Source organism: Rhinolophus sinicus, linkage group LG05 (assembly GCF_036562045.2).
Source record: "Rhinolophus sinicus isolate RSC01 linkage group LG05, ASM3656204v1, whole genome shotgun sequence".
NCBI classification, from domain to species: Eukaryota; Metazoa; Chordata; class Mammalia; order Chiroptera; family Rhinolophidae; genus Rhinolophus; species Rhinolophus sinicus.
This window is the reverse complement of record NC_133755.1, coordinates 25,986,297-26,007,694: the sequence shown is the minus strand read 5'-3', so window position 1 is coordinate 26,007,694 and position 21,398 is coordinate 25,986,297. Positions and strand designations below refer to the sequence as shown.

The window sequence follows — 21,398 nt, the reverse complement described above, 5'->3', positions numbered from 1 at the left end:
ATCAAACTATGATGTAGAAAACATCGAAAATTAATCAGCTTTTCCCTTACTACTTGCGATTTGAGTTCCACATAATCTTTGAAATACTATATTGATTCTGTATGTTGTCATCATTTCAAATAATCCTTCTACAGCCTTCACTTATTGAATGATTGGCTGATGACATTAAAATGGCTTTAGTGGATTAAATTAGATTTTGCCAGTTAAAAGTCCTCTTTAAATCTACAAAGAGCTAATATAAATACCAGTTATATTAAGGAAAACATTTGACCTCATAAAAATCCAGTCCAAAAGAGCTACAATCATTTTTGATAACTGGTCATTTGCATTTTTTAAAAGATTTTATTGGGGAAGGGGAGCAGGACTTTATTGGGGAACAGTATGTTTTTCCCAGGACCCATCAGCTCCAAGTCAAGTTGTTGTCTTTTCCATCTTAGTCATGGAGGGAGGGCGCACCCCACCATCCCATGTGGGAGTTGAACTGGCAACCTTGTTGAGAGCACACTCTCTAACCAAGTGAGCCATCCAGGTGCCTGGGAGCTCAGCGGCAGCTCATTGTCTTCACTCTAGTTGCGGAGGGTGCAGCTCCCTGGCCCATGTGGAAATCCAACCGGCAACCCTGTTGCTCAGAGCTGGGGCTCTAACCAACTGAGCCATCTGTCCTCCCCTGCATTTTTTTAAAATTGAGGAATATTGGGGAACAGTGTGTTTTTCCAGGATGTCAAGTCGTTTTTTCAATCTAGTTGTGGGGGCGCACCTGATCTCCAAGTCAAGTCGTTTTTTCAATCTAGTTGGGGGCACAGCTCACTGGACCATATGGGAATCGAACCGGTGACCTTGGTGGTATGAGCACCGCGCTCTAACCACCAAGAGAAACAGTCACCCCGTCATTTGCATTGTAAACCTTATAGCTACAGTTAACAATGAAAGACTTTGACCTTTGTTATATATATATGTATGTATGTATGTATATGTATATGTATATGAATGTATGTATGTATTTCTACAAGTAGAAGTTAGCCTCAAGCTTAACTAAGTGATGAGACTGGCAATTTCCTTCCCTTCTCTCTCCTCTCCTTTTAGTCTCCTAAAGTGTCATTCCCAGCATCTACTGATGCAAATCACTGACTTCTAACGGACTGAGCCCAACCCATACCCTAACACCAGTTCTCAAAAAGGCACTCTCCTGTAGCTGGTCCTCACTGAATTGAGATAGCGCCACTTCCATTCCCTGGCCAACACCTACCCTTGCTCCCCCTGGTGCGTCCCTCCTACCAGCTGGTGCCTTCTCTCACATTGCCTACTTTTCTCCCTCTTTCCCCAGTCCATCTCCTTCCTAAGACCTGCCTCCCCCTGAAACCTTCACACACACACACACACACACACATTTAACTCCTTCCTCTGCCAATACCAAAATTGCTTATTTTAGATTTTTGAGTACGTATAGTTTAATTTTAGTAAGGTCTGTTTTTTTATTAAAGTTTATTGGGGTGACAATTGTTAGTGAAGTTACATAGATTTCAGGTGTACAATTCTGTAATACATCATCTATATATATCACAGTGTGTTCACTACCCAGAGTCAGTTATCTTTCCATCACCATATATTTGATCCCCTTACCCTCATCTACCAGCCCCCTCCCAAGAAATATTTTTTAAAGAAAGTTTTCTTAAATGCCCTAAAGAAAATCAGAAGTTTAAAAACTGTCAATAGTCTTACACTGTTCACTGTTCTTTATCCTGGTGCAAAGATAAACCTGGACTGCCCTGACTAAATTATCAGTGTTGGGTCTTAAAAGTAGGTAAAAAATGCAGTGGGGGTAGGAGTGGTAATTTACTATATATTTCATGCAAGGTAGGTCAGAAAAAAAAATAATCCTGATCATTTTGGCCCAAGATTTTTTTAATGTTCTGACTTTTTCATTTATTCAGCAAGTAGAATCCATTAGAAGCATCCATTTATTATGTCCAGGTTTATTCTTCAAGCATATATTATATACCTGTACATGCTATGCTTTCTGTTAAGAACTAGGAATTCAAAAAAACTAATTTTAAAAATGTCTTGCTGTTGGCGAGATGATACATGATGTCTCCTTGTAAACATGTAAGCTATCGTTCTACCTGGAGGTGGTAGGAAATGGGAAGGGTTGGGGAAAGGGTTCTTAGAAAGCTTTTAAAGAAGTAGCCCTTGAATTTGATGTATAGGCAATGATAACCACCCACAAAAAATTCTGTGTCTATGGGATACAGAATCTGATCAAAGGAGGTATAGGTTGGAGTGAAATCAGTGGGCTGGGAGTTTTAGCAACCTTGGTTTCAATTTTGGTCAAATCCGTAGTGTCCTGTTAAACTGGTTTTCCTGAAAAGAAAATCCTTGATTTGTACCATTTGCTAATTTCTATAATGTACATATTCTCACCATGGCTGATTTAAAGGTACCAATGATTTAACAACTGGCTCAAAAAAATTATGAACATTTGGGGGCGGCCGGTTAGCTCAGTTGGTTAGAGCGCTGTGCTCTTAACAAGGTTGCTGGTCAGATCCCCACATGGACCAGTGAGCTGCCCACTCCACAACTAGATTGAAGACAACCACTTGACTTGGAGCTGATGGGTCCTGGAAAAACACACTTAAAATAAAAGTTAAAAAAAAAAAGAACACTTAACAATGGGCTCTTTTGAGCCATTTTAAGCTGGTTCCTATACACCACTGAATGTGCTCCTACCAGCTTTATGACTTTGTAAGTCATTTGCCTTCTTAGATTTCAGTTTTCTTATCTATAAGTGAAAATGTGGGATTAGATGACACAAGATCTTGTCAGCTCTAAATCTTCATGACTAAGATACAGTCACTTAGTAAGCCCAGTAGAGCCTCTAAGGGCAGGGGCCATGTCTGTATTATTTACTACTATACACTCTATCTCTAGAGCATTGCCTCGTATATACCGTGTTTCCTGAAAATAAGACCTAATCGGACAATCAGCTCTAATGCATCTTTTGGAGCAAACATGAATATAAGACCCGGTCTTTACTTATAGTAAAATAAGACTGGGTCTTATATAAGACCCGTTCTTGTATTTATTCATTTTTGCACCAAAAGACACATTAGAGCTGATTGTCCAGCTAGGTCTGATTTTCTGGGAAACATGGTAGTAGGTGCATAATTTGAATTTTTACTTCTTAATTGGCTACATAGTACCCAATATGGGCCAGGCATTATTCTAAGAACTTTCAAACAGCTCATTTTATGAGTGAATAAATACTCCAAAGAGAATGTGAAAAAATTGAGTGATGGAATGATGATTAAATTTGTTTGTTAGAAAGGCTCCAGAGAAATTGGATGTGGGGAAAATAGGGAAGTAAACAGCATATACAGCATGAAACTTTAAGTAAAATGTAGCCTCTCTACTCAACACAGCAGTGGTATTGGGGGTGGGGGGAATTCCAGAACCACTTTCCAAATGGAAATCCAGTTTTAGGGAGCCCTGCCCAGAGGGGAGATTTTACAACCTCAGAGAGGGAAGATTAGTTTCCCTAGCAGCACAGTGAAGATAGAATTGTTTTCCTAGGATAAAAATGCCTTGAACAGACTTTGTGAACTCTTACACACTAAATAAATGTAATGCGTGAAAGTTTAGAAAACTGCTTCTGTGTCATTGCCTATCAAATATGGTAAATAAAATGGATGTGATTATATCCGTGATTCATTTGTGCAAAGAGACCATCTATAATATGTGTAACCAAGGAATGTAGGGATGAGCGAATTTTCTAATGAGCGAAATTCTAAACTAAGGGACCTGGTTGTATTTTCTGGAAGCAGGACTGGAATGGGATTGTATTTTAGTAGATGAATACTTAATCATATTGTACCCTACTTAGACATTCAGTAACCCAGAGTTGGCAGCAGAAGGCAAAGAAGAAGAAGGTCAGCAAGCAAAAGGCGGGGAGGTATTTCTCAGAGACTGAATCTGGGAGGCAAGGACTTTCCAGAGATGTATCCATATTGCTTCATTAGATCTCACCCAGACCTGGAGTAGATATTCGTCAAACTATCCCTCTCTATATTCTGATGGCACGCTCACCATACTGCCTCGTGACCCCTCCCTGGTTTTGTAGGTACACTGATAATCAGGAGAAATGGTTCTTAAGATGGAAACATGAGTGCTTTCTAGTCAATAGAAAGCAAAAGACCAGAAGTCATAATCTAAGGGGCCAACAGGTCATATTGGACTGGCAGATAAGTATAATATCTGCACAGTATTCAATTTCTTTATAATTTGAAAGCCTTTCGATAAGTTGGCTCTCTCTTCTTCACAAGTTCCCACCACTTTTATTATTTTACACTTGGCTATTTCATGTTTGTATTTCTTGCCTGATCCTTACAGGAAATTGAGTTTGCAACTCTGAAACAGTCCCTAATATAAATAAATAAGTTAGCAGAGTAAATTGTACCTTAATGTCTTGTGAGTTTCACTGGTGAGAATGAGCCTCAAAGTGTCTAGTCAACTCTTGGGCCAGTTGAAGGCCAGAACCTGTGCTGTGGGTAGCAACGTCACCAAGGAAATGTCAATCACAAGATTTGCTGTTAGATCCCCATAGTTTTCTCCACCTTGATCTCGTTCCCTTGCCCCCTTTCCAACTGTGCCCCTCTGCTACCATTTTGTAGCTTATTGTCATGTACATATGTGTAACTGCAGGTTAGTTCATTTAACAATTCTTTCCCACAGCCTCCTAATTAATGAGGCTTGAAAGCTAAAACAATCTCAGCTTCCCTTGTAGGTAGAAGTGGCCATATGAATATTTCCGGCCAATGAGATATATATACATGGAAGTTCCTAGGAAGGCTGTCCCTTCCAATATAAAAGGACAAGGCCTCCTAAGAAAGTCTTTTTGCCCCTTAACTGTTCCTCCTCCAGCCTGCCTGATTGGACAGAAAGCCTGGAGGTGAGGCAGCCTCTTTCCACCATGAACAAGCATACATGAGAAGGTTTACATGCCACGCACAAAAGGAAAAGATAAAAAGAACAATACTGAACTACCAACCTTCAGATTTCTTTTGTTTGGAACAAATAAACTCCTGTCTGTTTAAGCAACTGTTTTAAATGTTTCCATCCCCAACAAAATGTTTTCTAACTTGTCTCCTTAACAAAGTCCTCGGGAGAGAGACCAGGCTTTATCTTCATATCCTCAGTACCCTGTTCAGTGCCTGCATATAGTAGGCACTCAGCATATATTTGCTTAACCAATTAATAAATTTGCTATTCATTGGAAGAAACTGGGACAAAACACAAAATCGTAATTTAGGCAGAGGGTTACTTATTTCATAAGTGACCAAGATAAACTAAGAACAGAAAAAGCAAATTAACAGGTCAAATTTTAGATTGGCAAAGCAGGTAACAAAGGAACCTTTGCTTTTTCCAAGAGTAATTTAAATCCTTTTCACTGAAGAACAATGTATTATTATCCTTACTGGTAGTAGTAGTGATAATAAATGTGCATCGACTCAATCTTAATTAACACAGGTAAACCATGAGATGGGAACTATTATCATCCCAATTTTACAGCTAAGGAAACTGAGGCACAGGGGCCTGAGGCCACACAACTTGTGAGTGAGAGCAAGGCAGGGTATAAATCCAGGCAGCCTCCCTCTGAACCTCTATACAGTACCGTCATTATTAAATAATGGCAAATAACTCAAGCATAGTTGTGCATCTGAAAGTCTATTTTTAATTAATGAGGAACATGTTTTTCAGCCTAAGCATTTCTGAATTTCATTGTGCTCCAGTCGGTTGTTTCGACACCCAAAGCATTACGATAATGGGTTTCACTCACGTGTTGTAGCAAAGCAAACTTACCCAGTGACTTGTTTCTAAGGGTGATTGCAAGGAGGATACACAGTCAGACTTAACGGTCTAGAAACTAGTGACTGATTTTATGCCTCAGGCAGGTAAAACAATACCACGCCCCATTGGCTGCTATTTACTTTCAGATTAGTCCACTAGCAATGGCAACAGGATAGGTGCAAGTGGTTTAATTATATTGAAGAGCTGGTCTGAATAGGAATTATGCCTTAGGGAGGGCAGCTAAAGGGAAGGCTATATATAGGCAACTAAACTCTCCCTCCAACAGCCTAGTCTTGTCTTTTTTTTCCCTACCAAATGCATTTATCCTCTTGTCCTCCTCCAATTCTCTTCAAAGGGTGGGTGTGTGTGTGAAGGGGGGCGCTGTTTCTTCTCTATCCTGTGGCAAATCATTAGACGCGTATTTGAGCTTCCTAATGATAACAGGTAAAATAAAATATACTGAGCACACAGGGGAAAGTATCTTGTCTGGTATAAAAAGCCAATAAAAATTAATATGTATGAGAGAAAAACATTCAGAGTCTATAGTGTTCAGTACATCATTGTTTTGAAATGTCAGTAAGACCCTAAAGTCTTGTTTTCCAAAGACTTTTTAAAAAGTCTTTACTGATTAAATAACATTTACAGGGCACTGGGATTCCTAGTGGAGCTACTTTCCTATGGTATTTGCGAGTTGTATACGTTATTTAGTGAGATGTTAAAAAACATTTTTTCAGATTTTGAAAATGTTCTCTAACATGATTGATAAATTCATAACTATATGAGAATATATTTTATCCTGTATGTCATTTGCCTTTTCTTTTTCAAGAATGTACATCACTCCATTTGCCAGGCTAAGACATTCCATTTGATACTATAGAGAAGAGGAAAAAGTAATTCCTTTCTTAGATGTTACTGGTCAGATTCATAGCAGTTGCCTCTTCTTGGATTTCTTCCACAAATTTCTACCTGTTAATTAACCGTGCCGGCTGTAGACACTTCACTCATAATAAACAAAACCACACTTTGTGTCTAAATCACTTTTCTTTAGCTATTTGTTCAAGGGCTATGTGAGCCCTAAACTGCAATCGAGCTTCCATGGAATAGTCTTTGTAGTTTTTTATGTTGTCTAGGTTTTTTGTTGCCATGGCATAATCTCCTTTCAGATAGTGTAGAATGCCCAGTTCATAGTAAGTGTACGGCACTAGATAGTGGTCATATTTTAACAATTTCTCCTTTTGAATGACTGAATTAAAGTACTGTTCAGCTGCTGAATATTTGCCTAAGTGTTTCAGGCATAGACCTTTTATTAAATTTAGCAAACTCATGTCATCTGTGCCATACTCTTTATTTGGATTTTTTCGTAAAAAGTCTTCTCCTTTGTCAATTATTGATAGCCAGCATGAAATAAGGTGTAGTTTTTTGCTCATGACTCGGAAACCACTCCAGGCATAAATGAATTCCAGAATGGGCTGTGCTATAAACCAGTCTGAAGTAGTACCATAGCGCTGACCCTTCTCAGCAATAAACTTTTCTATTGGCACAGAAGTTCCTGAAAATTTGATTTTCAGACTATCCACTTTTAAGAAGAGAGAGCTTATATCCTCACTTACTGATTTTGCAAAACCAGAAGGCAGCAGGGCCAGGAGCATAGCTTTACTGTATGAAAAGATTGCCTGGGACCACCTGCTGCTGTGCGAGAGCAGGTTGGCATACTCGTAAGCCGGCTTCCACTCCTGCAGAAAAAGGTGGCACCACATGAGTTCCCAGTAACAGAGGTGATGAATCTGCTTCCATTCATTCTGAATAAAAATGCACTCTTCTAATGTTAACTGTGCATTTTTAAAATGTCCTTTCAGCATACTAAGACGTGCATGAAAAAATTTAAGTATGACACACCTTGGAAATTTCTGGAGGTACATTAGGAAGAGATTCTCTGTGGTAGAACTGGAACCCACTTCAACACCAAAAGCTACATAGATATAGTTGTAATAAAAGAGTAGAGTCAAAATACTTAAGATATTATTTATATGGGATTCAGATGCACTCTCATAAAGCAAAGTCAAGCCTACCTCTCTATCACCATAATATCCAACAATATTGAGTAACTTAAGTGTCTTTGGTGGCACAAGTGATAACATCAAATTGAATGCTCCAAGTCCAAATTTTACTCCTCCAACAAGGTGTCTGTAGGTTTTGATTTGGCTGTTAGGTATCTGTGTTAATACTTGTTCGCAGTCTTTGTATATTTGGTAACTTAACCCAATGTTGATCCCACTTTTAAGAAAACCAAGCATACTGTCATCCTGTATAAAAGATATAGTGGATTTCAAGATCAAACACTCAGCATAGCAGACTTCTGCATGCAGTTCCACTTCTTTGACAGCTCTTATTCCCGGTTTACTCACTAGATGAGAAAAGCTTGTCACCCTAGCTTTTTTTCGGAAACTGTTACAGGTTTTCAAAGCTTCCTTTACAGCAGTCATTCCAATCTGTACATCCTGTGGATCAAAAGTCAAGATGGCCTTGACAATCATAAGGATACCATAAATCAGAGCATGGTACATGCTGTTTTTCGACCATGGATGAATGAAGTTTATGGCATCTGAGAATCTGTTATTTAGAAATAAATACAATCCAGTTGTGCATTCTTCCAGGGAAGATACTAGATTCATTGTTGTTGCCACAGGGATAATTTCATAGGCGTCTTCAAACTTCTCCTCCTTGTCATTTTCTTCCTTGCATAGCGTAAATGATGTCAAGTCACCTTCATTATCATTTTCTCTTTTACATACAGTACGTGACATATTTGCTTCCCCACTTGAGAGATGGGAGATACTTGCAGTGGAGTGATGTGACTGCAGTGAGGGTGGCTTCTGTTCTCCAGACTGGGGTCACTTCTTCTACAGCCTGAGGTATTGCTGTTATTACGGAGGCAGACAAACTAACAGCTGTGAGGTGCGCATTAGGATAATCTCATCTAGGTCAGACAAAAGGGGGGAAAAGATAATTTCATTTACCTAGAAGACGTATTTCTGAAAAGTTCAAATCATTCGGAATGTACTAAAGAAAACATGCTCTTTTAAAAAACATTGTGAAGTAAATCCTTTGTAAATAAGAGTTCTTCTGTAAGCGTCCCTCCAATCTATCATTTTCATAAGATCATGCTTTTGTGTATTTGTGTGTTAGAATTGTACTGTGATAGCTGTAAAATGTCTCTAGAAAGGCCCTGAGGGCAAGAATCTGGCTGGAAAGGGGAATGTATTTGCATAGGCCTCTAGTTAAGACTGAGGAAGGAGTGAATTGTCCAGACCAAAAAATAAAGATTATAGGAATGAAAAATCCATTCCATGTTATTCTTAGTAACATCACTCTAATTCAATTAATCTATTACAACACTACTAATCATAATTATTACACAACACTACACAACATTACACAATTACTACACAACACTAATCATAATTACAATGCTTTACAATTACAAGTATACTTTAAAATGTACTTTAATTCTGTATTTTGACAAGTTAAAAGAAGAAGGGGAAGGTAAAGCAGAGGAGACTAAACAAAGGAAAGGGATTTAGATTTTACACAGAGGGAAGAGAACAAACAGAGGGAAAATATGTTATACGTGAGAAAAAAATGATGAAGAGAAGGATAGCCTCAGTGGTATTATTTTAGTTAAATTGCTTGTTTTTATACCTTAAGGTTTAGTTATGTCTCACAGTATTAGCAACTGTAATAACTATCCATTGAAAAGCTAAGTTAGTTACACATTTATCTAAAGGTTCAGTTCTGAGTGAAAAAGCCATCCATGTATCCCATTAAGAGGGAAATTTTCCATTTAATATTTTTGGACCACGGTTGACTGTGTGGGTAACTGACACCACGGAAAGCGAAACCGCAGATAATGGGGGACTACTGTACAGGCAATTTAATAATTTTAAACATATTGCCAAATTGACCCTCAAATAAATTGTATTATTTCATATTCCCATTAGTGGGCATAAGTGCCAATTTCACTGCACTCCTGACAAAAAAAGTATGTTGTTTTAATTTGTATTTTTAGTAAGGATAGTCATTTTTTTTTTGTTTCGTTTTTTTGCGTTTTCAAACCCTTTTTTTTTCTCTATTTTTTATTGGGTAAATTCATGCTTTGTTCTTTACTAAAGATTCTAGACTCTTGGATTCTGGCAACTAGATAAATCTGAAAAAAAAAAGATTTTTTTCTATCAAGAAAACAGATGACATTAAAAAAAATTACTCTTAGCATCCTTTCATTAAAAAAATGTGGGGAGAAGCATTTTAATGTAAAAAAGTAAGAAAGATAAATCCACAGACTAAAAGATGGTTCTTTCCAAGAAAGACTTGTTGGCAATAGTTCCTATTTTTTCTGGGATTGGAGAAATTTTCATCAAAGTTCAGACTGACAGTCCTTATATCAGGATGTGGGAACCATAGCTCTCACCATTCTGCAATTTTTAGGTCTTAGTCTCCTTTGAAAAACAAGGTGGTTAGACTAATAAAATTCCTTCTATATCTAAATTTCAAGCCATTTCTTTTATAGGTAGTCTCAACTTAATTATCTGTTTGAGAGTTGTAGTGTATGTAGCTATTTGTCATTAGCTTTGAAATAGACTTTTTAAGTTTTTAAATAAAGGTATACCTAATACTATACAAATTAGCTTCAAAGACTAAACTTTGTAGAAAAAGTGACAATTTCCCCATTGCTCATGAACACACATCTCCCCATTCCATAGGTAAATACCTTTGCATATAACCCTTAAGAGGGTTTTGGCATTTGATTCTGTGATTTCTGGGGATTGATTTCTCATGAAGAGAATTTCTTTTTCTGAGTTGTCGCTTCTTATAAAAGTTAGAATGTTTTTCTCTTTGTGGATTGGGTCAACGAAGAAAAGTGACAATTTCCCTTACTGAAGTCAATGAGTGAAGGGACAAAGATGTCTTAGGAGTGGCCACTTAAGACTGTTCACTATGTCCAGAGTCTAGTGGTCCCTAGCTTTGCAGAAACAGAACTTCAATTTTGTCAGTGCACCCAGATTATATCAATTTTTTAGCAACTGACAAAAGGTTTGTCAGACTACTGCTGCTACCACTACTGCTCTTCCTCCTCCTGCCAGCTAACATTTATTGAAAACTCAGTATGTGCTAGACTCTTTGCAATGTTATTTACTCGGCTTTCCTCATCTAATCCTAAAAACACCTCTTTGAGATTGGTACTATTATTAAACCCCATTTTGCAGATGAGGAAGTTGAAGTACCAGGAGATGAAAAACTTAGTTAGGGGTACGCAGGATTAAATGGTGGAGCCGAGCTTCAGACCCATCCATGTCACACTACATGAGTTTATGCTCTTAATTATTATACCACACAACCTCTCCTAGAAAAAGGTTTTATAAACGAAAACCATTTTTATTACAGAACATATTTATATTCATGGAAGATCAGTAACAAAACACTAAAGGGAGTCAATGGTCTTGAGCAGTAAGTATTTCTCTAAGTACAGGATCAGTTTCTCTCCTTCCAAGACAGTGCTGAAGAAACTGCTAAACTCTAAAAGTCTAAGCTAGTGTAGCTCTCTAATTAAGACACCAAGCTGACCACGTCTCTTACATTAATATTCCATTTTTTTTAAAGTTTATTGGGGTGACAATTATTAGTAAAGTTACATAGATTTCAGGTTTACAATTCAATATTCTTTCTTTAGAGAAGGAACAACACAATTGATGGGTTTAAGGCTCGATGGTTTTACAGTTTCACACTTTTTAATATTATCAGGCATTCCTCAGAAAACCTCACTCTTCCTAGTTTTACACTCCTAAATCAGCCATTTTGGTAATATTTGTGTTAGTGGGGCACTCTTCCATCCCATTTTTCTTCCTAGTTTCACTCTTTGAAGTTGGCCAAAGCACTGGTGTTAACTGTTGCCCTCCATATTTCAGTACTGATGGGAGTCCAGTACTTGGCTAATGAGAAGTTAATTTCTTTATACAATCTGAAAGAATTATAAACATGCCTCTAAGAATTTTTCCTTCCCAGAATTCTCAAGAGCACTCTAGAAGAAACAGAAGATTATAACATTTTGAAAAAAGAAAAGAAAGTTGTAGTTGAACACAGCTGTTTGGATTGACCTACAGCACATACATACATAAATACATATTAAAAGACTAGTGTTTGTAACTACAGACTATTTACATTAAAAATCAATATATGTGCAAAAAGTCTAAACTTGTTTTTCTTGTTTTAAGGTTTTCACATCCAAGCTAAAATGGTGACAATGACTTATAAGTGAAACTAAAATGGAGAAGAAACTAAGATAAAAAATTAACTTTTTCTTTTATGCTTCTTTGAAAATACTGATCTAGGAAATGCAGATAAATTTTGAAAGCTGCTGTAAAAGGATTAAGAATTATCCCCACCCCTTCCTAAACTAATAGTATTATCAATGTTTAATTAACAACAGTAACATATTAAGAATTACTCAACATTTCATATTAGGAAATATTAGAATATTTGTTGAATTAAATAGCTTTCACATTCAAATTGAATCTGGGAATGTGATATTAATTTGAAACAGAGTCCTAGAGGCAAAAATTTTTGTAGGTAAAACTGGTTTCAAAAGAATCAGTAGGAATAAAAGTACTCTGTACAATTAAAATCTCCCTGATTTGGATTGACATTTAGTGAAAAGACTTGGTTGTTCTTAGAGAGTGCTCAGTAAAATAGTGTACAGAAATAGTACAGAGTACTATTACTTTTTCATGGCAACTATGTTAACAAAGCCCAGCCTAGAATTGACCCTCTTTTAATAAATAATATGTAATTAGCTTATTAAAGCACCTGTCTTCTAGAGAGGCATGCAAACCAGTCAGGGTTTTTATCCCTTTTCCTTTAATGTGCTTGAAAGTGTTTGTTGTAAGTTGGAAAATTGCTTCTTTATGTATTGTTTGCACTATCATTTGCTTTGCTTAGAAATTACCTTTTGTACAATAGACTTTGTATTCAGAGCCAAAAAAAATTTACTGTGGCCTATTAGGAGCTATGCAGTATAATAAGTACTATCTTTCAATAAGTTATCTATGCCTTGTCCAACAGCAACTTTTATAAATTCTTAACAGAAGAAAGTCAAATTAGTGAGGCTTTATAGAATTGATACGGTATTCTTTCAGGGAGTATGTAAAAAGATCTTTATCCGTTTAATCCTTTTGAGAAGAACCCTGTTAAGTAGATAATAACAGAAATCAATATGACTAAGGGAGAACAAAATGGAAAACAAAAAACAAAAGAACAAAATAAGGAACAAAAAAGAACAAAAGACTAATGGACAACAAATATAATATACTCTATAGAACTTGTATTTTCTTACTAGAGATCCTTGAGACAGACTAATTCCATAATTTGACAAATCTTTAAAAACGTGTATAAATTCATAGCATTACCTGGAGAGAGTTCCATACTGTAGTCACCTGAATAAAGGCTTACTCAACTATGCCCTCTTTCTCCTATACTCTGTATCCCACACCTACACACACCAAATGAAGCTACAGCAGATGAAAAAACACACACAAATACCTAAGGATTTTCTCTTTTATGTGAAACATTTCCAATTCGTGTGTTCCAAGTATTGATGGCATAACGTCTTTTTGGTGGACGGTAAAACAAAATTTATACGTGTATTTGTAGAGATGGTGTATGGCAGATGCAATGTGCAAAATCAAAACTGGATTTTAAGTGATTCTAACGTAAAGAAAAGGTTTTCATGTGTTTGATTTATGGAGTGGCTAAGCTGCAAGCGGCTGCTACTCAAAGATGACTTCAGTCCCAGTCGTCAGGATCTGAGTACTTACTGGCTGAGATGTTACTACAGTCCAAAGCAAAAAGCACTAGAAGGGAAGCATAAATAAACTACTTATGCTTCAAATGCAAATAATTTCAGAATTGCCACTACCCAAAACGCTTTAAGGACTTAGGGTTTTGTCACAATTTCAATATGACGGGGGCAAAAAAACAACAACAAACAACTCTACTCCTTTGTCCCCCTGACTCCCAGAACTCGGAAGGTATCGGTGAAAATTAGTGGCTGGTTCTGAAGGGGTTGGAGGGTCGGTGCAGGGCGGGCGGTCCCTCGGGGTTCACCTCTTTAGAGGTGTATAGTGCAGAGACCACTGCTCAGAATGGCCGTGTTCAAGGAGTTCTCACCCTAGCCAAACTTCCCATTACCTCTAATGAGCCCCAAAGATCACTAAGTAGGAGTCCAGGCCAGGTCCCCCAGCAGAACGGCGGCGACGGCTGCAACATCAGCGTTTAGATGTCACACTTTCATAAGGCTGGTCTAATGCACCTGTAGTAAGATTACTAGTAGAGCTGAGGGTCCCTAGATTGGGGGAATTAAAGGGAAAAGGGAGAAGGGAAGAAAAATGAGGAGGGTACAGGAAAAAGAGAAGGGAGGGGGCGGGACACCGCGGGTAAGGCAAGGGGTTTACTGGAGGGAATTCTGGAGTTGCCATGGAAACGTATCCCTCCGCCTGTGCGCGGTGTTTTAGGTTCTTCAGTTCCCTCCGCGTTGCTGCTCGGTTGTGTCCGCCCAGCTCCTTTGTGCCGCGCAGAACGTCGAGGTGGCGCATGCGCAGAGAACCCCAGCCACCGCGTATATAAGCACGAACCCAAGCTCTTCCTTGTAGTGCCGCCGGACCGTTGGCGAGTGACATTGTGTGGAGGCTTTTGTGTTACTCGTTCTGGGCGGTGCGAGCTAAAAGCAGAGCTCGCGGGACAGTCCAGTCATCATGTCGCGTTACGGGCGGTACGGAGGAGGTAAGAGGCTAGGGACCAGGGAGGGATGTTGCTGTGGGTGTAGCGAGTATTGCGAGGCCACGGGGTTGGCGCGGCGGTTGGGAGACGGTTATTCCGCGTGCGTAATGGCGGCTTCCGCGCACACCATACGAAGCCGGAGGCAGCGGGGGCGGGGTATTGAAGGAAGACGGGATGGCGGTTGTAGGTCTGTGCCAAGTTCCATGTTAATTCTTGGGCATTTTCGTTTCCCGCCCCAGCTCAAGGCAGGCCCACAATCACTATTTTCCTGTTGCCCTTCTTCGAGCCGCCCGCCTGCCCCCCACACCCCCCCGCCCTCGGCTGCCATTTTGCGCACATTGACGAGCATGGTGGCGCATTTCCTTGGCGCTTTCCCGCCACTTTAGCGGACAGATCTGGTCGCAGCCATAAAATCAAGGGTGAATTTGAGAGTGAACAAATTGTGACAGCTTCGAGCTGCGCATTCTCGTCATATAGTCGGTCGAATTGCGGAGTGGGTATGGAGACATAATCTTTTCGTCTGGCGGCTGGTTTCTTTTCTCTTTTAGCTCTTTCGAGCGCGGTTAATGGCTCTGGGGCGGGGAGCTGGACCTTTGGGCGAGCCTGCGCCTGGGGCGGTTGCCGTGGAGGACGAGAGCCGGCGCAGCCCTGCTCTCCCCGTCAGGCCCCTAGCGGGGCCCGCCCGCCGCCGACGCCGCTGCCGCCGCCGGCCCGCGCGCTCGCAGCGCGCCCGGGGCTGCCGGGACTCGGGGGCGGGGCCGGGGCGGAGCCCGCTTCACGCCTCGGAATATCCTACCACGCATCTGTACCTGTGGTTTGGAGGTTTCCCCCGTTATTAGAATGTTAAGAATTTTGTCATATATCTAGATTTTAAGAAACTCGTTGGTTTTAAGACTAAATTCCATCTTTGATAGAGCACTAAACATGCCTTGCACAATCTTAAGGATGGCCTGTTTTAACGCAAAGAATTCATTCATACTTAGATCAAATTTTGCATAACGTGCATTCTTCTATTTGCATTTTTAAACAGAAACCAAGGTGTATGTTGGTAACCTGGGAACTGGTGCTGGCAAAGGAGAGTTAGAAAGGGCTTTCAGTTATTACGGTCCCTTAAGAACTGTGTGGATCGCAAGGAATCCTCCAGGATTTGCCTTTGTGGAATTTGAAGACCCTAGAGATGCAGAAGATGCAGTGCGAGGCCTGGATGGCAAGTAAGTAAGATGTTGGTTGTGAAACGTATCGTATGTTCATTAGAATATTCCTGTGGGCTGGGTAGTGAGCTTGGGTGCTAAACTTGGATTCTCTAGTCTTTCTGGAGATTGTAAATAGCTGATCATAATTTATTAACTTAAGAAGGAGAGCAAAGGTGGAATTGGAAGGACTTAGAAAGATAGCTGGAGCTTGTAAAGGCAGAGAGTGGTTGGAAAGTCCTAAATCGACATGTCACAAGTATTTTCTTAGCATTAGAATTGTATCGTTTTTCTTTTATAGGGTGATTTGTGGTTCCCGAGTGAGGGTTGAACTATCAACAGGCATGCCTCGGAGATCTCGTTTTGATAGACCACCTGCCCGACGTCCCTTTGATCCCAATGATAGATGCTATGAATGTGGTGAAAAGGGGCATTATGCTTATGATTGTCATCGCTATAGCCGGCGAAGAAGAAGCAGGTATTTATTTTAATAAAGGAATGGTTGGTATACTTGTTAATCAAGTAATTCTTTTATTGGCAAGGCAGAAACTAATATTTTTATATAAACTTGAATGTTAATTGTACAGGTGTATTTTACAATTTTTGTTTAATTAAACAAATGTTAATATATTAATAATCAACCTGGTCAAAACCTTTCAGGTTTCTTCGTTTGAGTCAGTCGCCTTGATTCAGAATGTCACGAGCCTTATGATATCATGCTGAGGCGCCTTGCAAATCCGACAATTAAGATCCTCCTAGACCTTGAGGTGATCAGCATAAGAGGCCAGATCCCCTCGAGTCATCTACACCTAGCTTCACCTTATTCTTTAAAGGGCAGAAAATTTGAGTCGGTGATCGCCGTAACAGTAAATTTGGCTTACAATTGGGGCCCCCTCCGGTTTAGAAAGAGGAACACCAGATTGACCACATTCCCAACTAGAAAAATCTTCTTGCGTCAATCAAGCCTCACCTGGCTCATTTGGCTGTCAGTTTGATCGTCGTTAGATTGAAGAAAACATCTAGATGCAGCGATCGGCTATAGATACTTCTAGATCGTCTAGATCTTCTAGACCATGGGCCAAAGAGGGTCGACCTGCAAACTTGCAAGGTTTATTTTAAATACACATTACAGTGTTTTATATTATGTAATTCTAAAATGTAATTTAGCTTTTAACAAATCTTTTTTTAGGTAGTAAAAAAAAAAAAAAAAAAAAAAGACAACTAATAGGCCCAGAGTTTATTACCAAATGAGACACTAAATTTAAATAGTTTTGAGATTTGATTTCAGCAGAGGCACACAAACTATAAAACCGAGTTACCATCTAACATTTTGTTTTTTTCTAACTTGAAAAATAGGTCACGGTCTAGATCACATTCGAGATCCAGAGGTAGGCGATACTCTCGCTCACGAAGCAGAAGCCGGGGAAGGAGGTGAGAGTTTTAATTCAAGTTTTAACAAACAGTAAAAAAACTTTTAATTGGAGATGAACTTAAACTTTGATAATCATTTTTAGGTCAAGATCAGCATCTCCTCGAAGATCAAGATCTGTGTCTCTTCGTAGATCACGTTCAGCTTCACTCAGACGATCTAGGTCTGGATCTATAAAAGGATCGAGGTATTTCCAGTATGTAACACTTTATTTCCCCCCTTGTTTGCATTTGGGTTGTCACGTCTTAATGACAGCAGTAGAGTGTCCTAAGGACACAATTGAAATATTTCAGAAAATATTTTGAGATACAAACATTAAATGGGTATTAACCCTAGCTGTACAGATAGAAAAGTCCAACTAAGGATTTGAAGCGTTGTTAGGTTGTGATAGAGGAGGGTCCAAAGCACAAATCCTCAGATCATTCCGGGCCTCTGAGTAGACATGTTGCTGAAAAGTTCTAAGTCAGATTTTACCTATTGTATAGGTAAGTGATATTAACTCTAAAAGATGATAGTTGCCTGATCCCTCATAAGAAGTCCCCTTAGAAACAGGAAGAGATTTAGAATTAGAAGCAAGTTGAAATAGTTAATTTGATTGCAGGACCCCAAGATGTGCATGCCACCTAATTTGGCTTGTGACAAATTGATGGTCTTTGAACTATGATAGCTTATTGATCTAAGCTATAAAGCTTTACCCAGTTGTGACTGCTTATCACCTGAATAAATCTCAGTTCAGGGGTCCTTTGTAAGATTGATTTGATTCTTTTAAGCTAAAATCAAATCATGTCAATCTTAAGTAAAAAAAATCTATTTTTTCCTCTGGGATGCTATACACTTGAAGAATAGTGTACCCTCTGTATGCTAGAACCACATAATTGAAATGGTGGTTCCTTATTTATTTGACATCAGAGCTTGTTGAGAGAATGATAATTTGTCCAGTCTTAGACTGATATAAGGCAAGAGTTGCATCTTGCTCAGTTTTAGCCCTTCTATTCCTAGCCTACCAAATAACGTGCTCAGGAGGTGTTTAAAGAAATTACTTGTATGGACTAATTGGTATAATTTTTTTTCTCTTAAGATCCCGGTCTAGGTCAAGATCAAGATCCAGGTCTATTTCACGACCAAGAAGCAGGTAAGGGTAAAAATCTGATTAATGCTCTTGTAGTTATATGGCACCAATATCCAAAGAGTTCAAAGTGTTTTGAATTGTTGACGTTTCAAGTGTTAACTCTTAAGTCTAGGTGTTAAGTGGGAACACAGTATTTTATTAATAAACCAAACATTAGAACTTAATTTGTACATGGCCTATTCTGGCTGACTTTTGGACAAGGAATATAAAGCTATAGTGAGAAAGAAATTTGTAATTTTGGTGTTAAATTAAGAGGCCTTTGTTAGAACTGATAGGTGCATGGAGAAGCATTCTGAGAATAGCTGTGCATATAAAGCAAAGTGTAAAAGATTAATCATGATAAAGCAGTTCATTTTATGAAGAACAGTTGTTGGAAGACTGGCTCTTGTTAGCAAAAACTGATAAGCTCTTTCTCGTTTTAACTGCAGCCTGACATTTTTTAAGCTCAGGACAATTTGGGGGTTTTCATGATGCTGTGATTATAAGAGGGGTTGGTTAGTACTTTTCTTAATAGAATTTCTCATGTTTTGACAGCCGATCAAAGTCCAGATCTCCATCTCCAAAAAGAAGGTAAGCTAAATAATTTGTTGCCATGTTTTAACTGTCAAGTGTGGCCTCTGTAGAATTTGTTTGCTTACTGCCTACTTTGCAGGCTTTGAGCTCTTTGGAGAATTGGTGCTATATATATGCATTAAAATGCTAGGTACTAACTTTCTTAGATGATTGCTTTTCGTGCTTCAGTGTCAGCTTATACTTTAGTTGGAAACTGCCGTTAAGATAGGATGATTATTAAGATGTGGGTAGTCCTGTGAACCTTTAATTGTATAATTTCATGTTAAGAAACATGCTTTTTTCCCCCCACATAGCAACAATAGGTAAAAATAGGTTGAAATCTTGTAGCTAAACCGTTGTCTGTCTAGTCGCTACTTAATGAGCTCCCAAAATTCAAAGTTGTCCTTTTTAACTTAACCTTGTAATTTTAGCAAGGAGGCTATTATTGTTAAGCCTAATCTTAAGCAATGACAAATGATTTGTATATAAACCTTCGTGGTGGTCTTTAGATCTCTGCTATCGAAACACATAGTACCTTTAACCACCTTTTAATTTATTGAAGCTGGGTGTTGTACATGAGAAGAATAAGTTTCAGTAGACACTAATGGGTTCCAAACCTAATGTTTTTCTTTTTAGTCGGTCCCCATCAGGAAGTCCGCGAAGAAGTGCAAGTCCTGAGAGAGTGGACTGAAGGTCTCAAGTTCACCTTTTAGGGAAAAGTTATTTTGTTTACATTATTATAAGGGATTTGTGATGTCTATAAAATGTAACCTAGGAAGGGTATTTCAACCATCTAATCAAAAGGATCTGGATTATTACTCTGTAAATTCACAGCAGTAAGATAATATAAATTTTGTTGAATGTATTAACATCCTCTGGTCTGAAAATGGGTTTTTATTTGGCACATTTAAATAAAATGTTTCTAACTAGATTTTTGATCTGTTTTCAATATTAATACTCAATTTGGTAAACTTCAGGAGTCAGCCTTGGTATCAGTCATGTTCATACAGACCTACATTTCAAAGTTTAATGGTGTTAAGTTGTGAACATCATTAACTGTAGTATACATACACTTGGAAAATTCCCTTTTACCCTTAGAGCTTTGGGTAAGATAACTCAAGTCCCCCTTAATAGCATGACTACATCATGACAAGTCCCTGAATTAATTGAAGTTGGTGTTACATATTATCAGGCTAATGATCTCAGGCTAGAGGAACCACTGATTAGCCTGTAAATGAGCATGACAAGAACTAAGCCAAGAGTTTGCTTTAAGGTAACTGGTATAAGAAGTAATTGGACTTGATGCTGGAGGAACTGAATTATTTTCTGAAAGCTGTTTAAGAATAGTGACAGGTTTTCAAGCTATTAGATGGGATGGTGTCAAATCAAAACTTTTAGGAAGTTCTCAATGTTACTTTGTTTTCAGCATTAGCTAATTTTATACCAACATTTTTGCATGTTTGAGAAACGGTCTGAATTGGGACAAAACATCTTCATGTAAACCAGCTTTGCAAAATTGTCCAGCCCTGATAACTCTCCTTTATCCCTTCAAATGGATTGCCTTATTCTGAGCAGAGATGTGTTAATTCCCAAGGTAGATGTTTCAGTTCCCGACCACCAACATACTTTTATTTTGCCAGGCTGGTGCAAAGTAATTAAAGATGTCAAACAGAAATGTTAATGAGACTAAAGCAGGTTTGTAAATTTCACTTATATTTAGCAATACTTTATGTAGTAGTTTTTTGTTAGCATCTGCTAGACCTTAATATTATAGCCAGTAGATTCTTTATTCAGACTAAAATCTTTAGTAGGGCAGTAACAGTTAATTTTGAGTTTTCTGGTCAAGCTTTACCTTGTATTCTCGAGCCTTGGTTCAAAAACAATGATCATGCAAAAAATGACCAATGCTGGTGGCACAAGTATCTGCCCATGTCCATTTCCTTACGCTTCTTTAGCAAAGATTGGATAGCATTGCCTACTGGTCTGCCCCATTTGTTGGAAGTTTGGATACTTTGTTTTTGGAATTTTGAAAACTGGCTGAATTATGGTTGACACAAAGCTTTGTATAATTGGCAGGTTCATTTGTTGCACTTGGTCAGCTTTAATTGTTCTGTATTATATAAAGATAAGTTTACTCAACAATAAATGCAGAGAACAAACAATCCTGATACTCAATTTTTGGAAGTGGGAGTTCTGAGCCAAGTGTAGGAATCATTAATCGTGTAACTTTGGGATGGATTAGTGGTGTGCTAGAGATTAGTATGAAAGGATATGCAGGAGTTATAGGGGCAAGAACTGTTTTAAAAAACAAGCACAAAGTTCTACCCTAATCGGAAAAGGAAACCTGGGTATCTAGGCAAACACCTTTCAGACCATTGCCTGCAACTCAGCACGCCTGTGTTAGTATACATCTTAAATGATACACTGGTGC

General features: G+C 38.6%; 2 protein-coding genes across 6 annotated transcripts; one reads left to right on the top strand and one right to left on the bottom strand.

The window, feature by feature from the left end:
* Nucleotides 1–6,153: 6,153 nt before the first annotated feature.
* Nucleotides 6,154–14,516, bottom strand: LOC109452944 (tetratricopeptide repeat protein 39B). Of its 2 annotated transcripts, none has more exons than XM_019742290.2 (2): nucleotides 14,080–14,516; nucleotides 6,154–8,818 (listed from the first exon to the last, which is right to left on the bottom strand). In XM_019742290.2, the coding sequence occupies exon 2, from the start codon at nucleotides 8,643–8,645 to the stop codon at nucleotides 6,876–6,878; it is 1,770 nt and encodes a 589-aa protein (XP_019597849.2). In that variant the 5' UTR covers nucleotides 8,646–8,818; nucleotides 14,080–14,516; the 3' UTR covers nucleotides 6,154–6,875. The 2 variants fall into 2 exon arrangements, with proteins under 2 accessions (XP_019597849.2, XP_074188011.1); XM_074331910.1 differs by lacking the exon at nucleotides 14,080–14,516 and adding an exon at nucleotides 13,299–13,872.
* SRSF7 (serine and arginine rich splicing factor 7) lies at nucleotides 14,508–19,898 on the top strand. 4 transcript variants are annotated; one of them, XM_019742318.2, is made up of 8 exons: nucleotides 14,509–14,670; nucleotides 15,698–15,878; nucleotides 16,159–16,335; nucleotides 17,214–17,288; nucleotides 17,372–17,473; nucleotides 18,365–18,418; nucleotides 18,950–18,985; nucleotides 19,604–19,898. In XM_019742318.2, the coding sequence occupies exons 1-8, from the start codon at nucleotides 14,643–14,645 to the stop codon at nucleotides 19,656–19,658; spliced, it is 708 nt and encodes a 235-aa protein (XP_019597877.1). In that variant the 5' UTR covers nucleotides 14,509–14,642; the 3' UTR covers nucleotides 19,659–19,898. The 4 variants fall into 4 exon arrangements, with proteins under 4 accessions (XP_019597895.1, XP_019597887.1, XP_019597877.1 ...); XM_019742311.2 differs by having other exon boundaries at nucleotides 14,510–14,670; nucleotides 17,372–17,482; XM_019742336.2 differs by lacking the exon at nucleotides 18,950–18,985 and having other exon boundaries at nucleotides 14,508–14,670.
* Nucleotides 19,899–21,398: the final 1,500 nt, after the last annotated feature.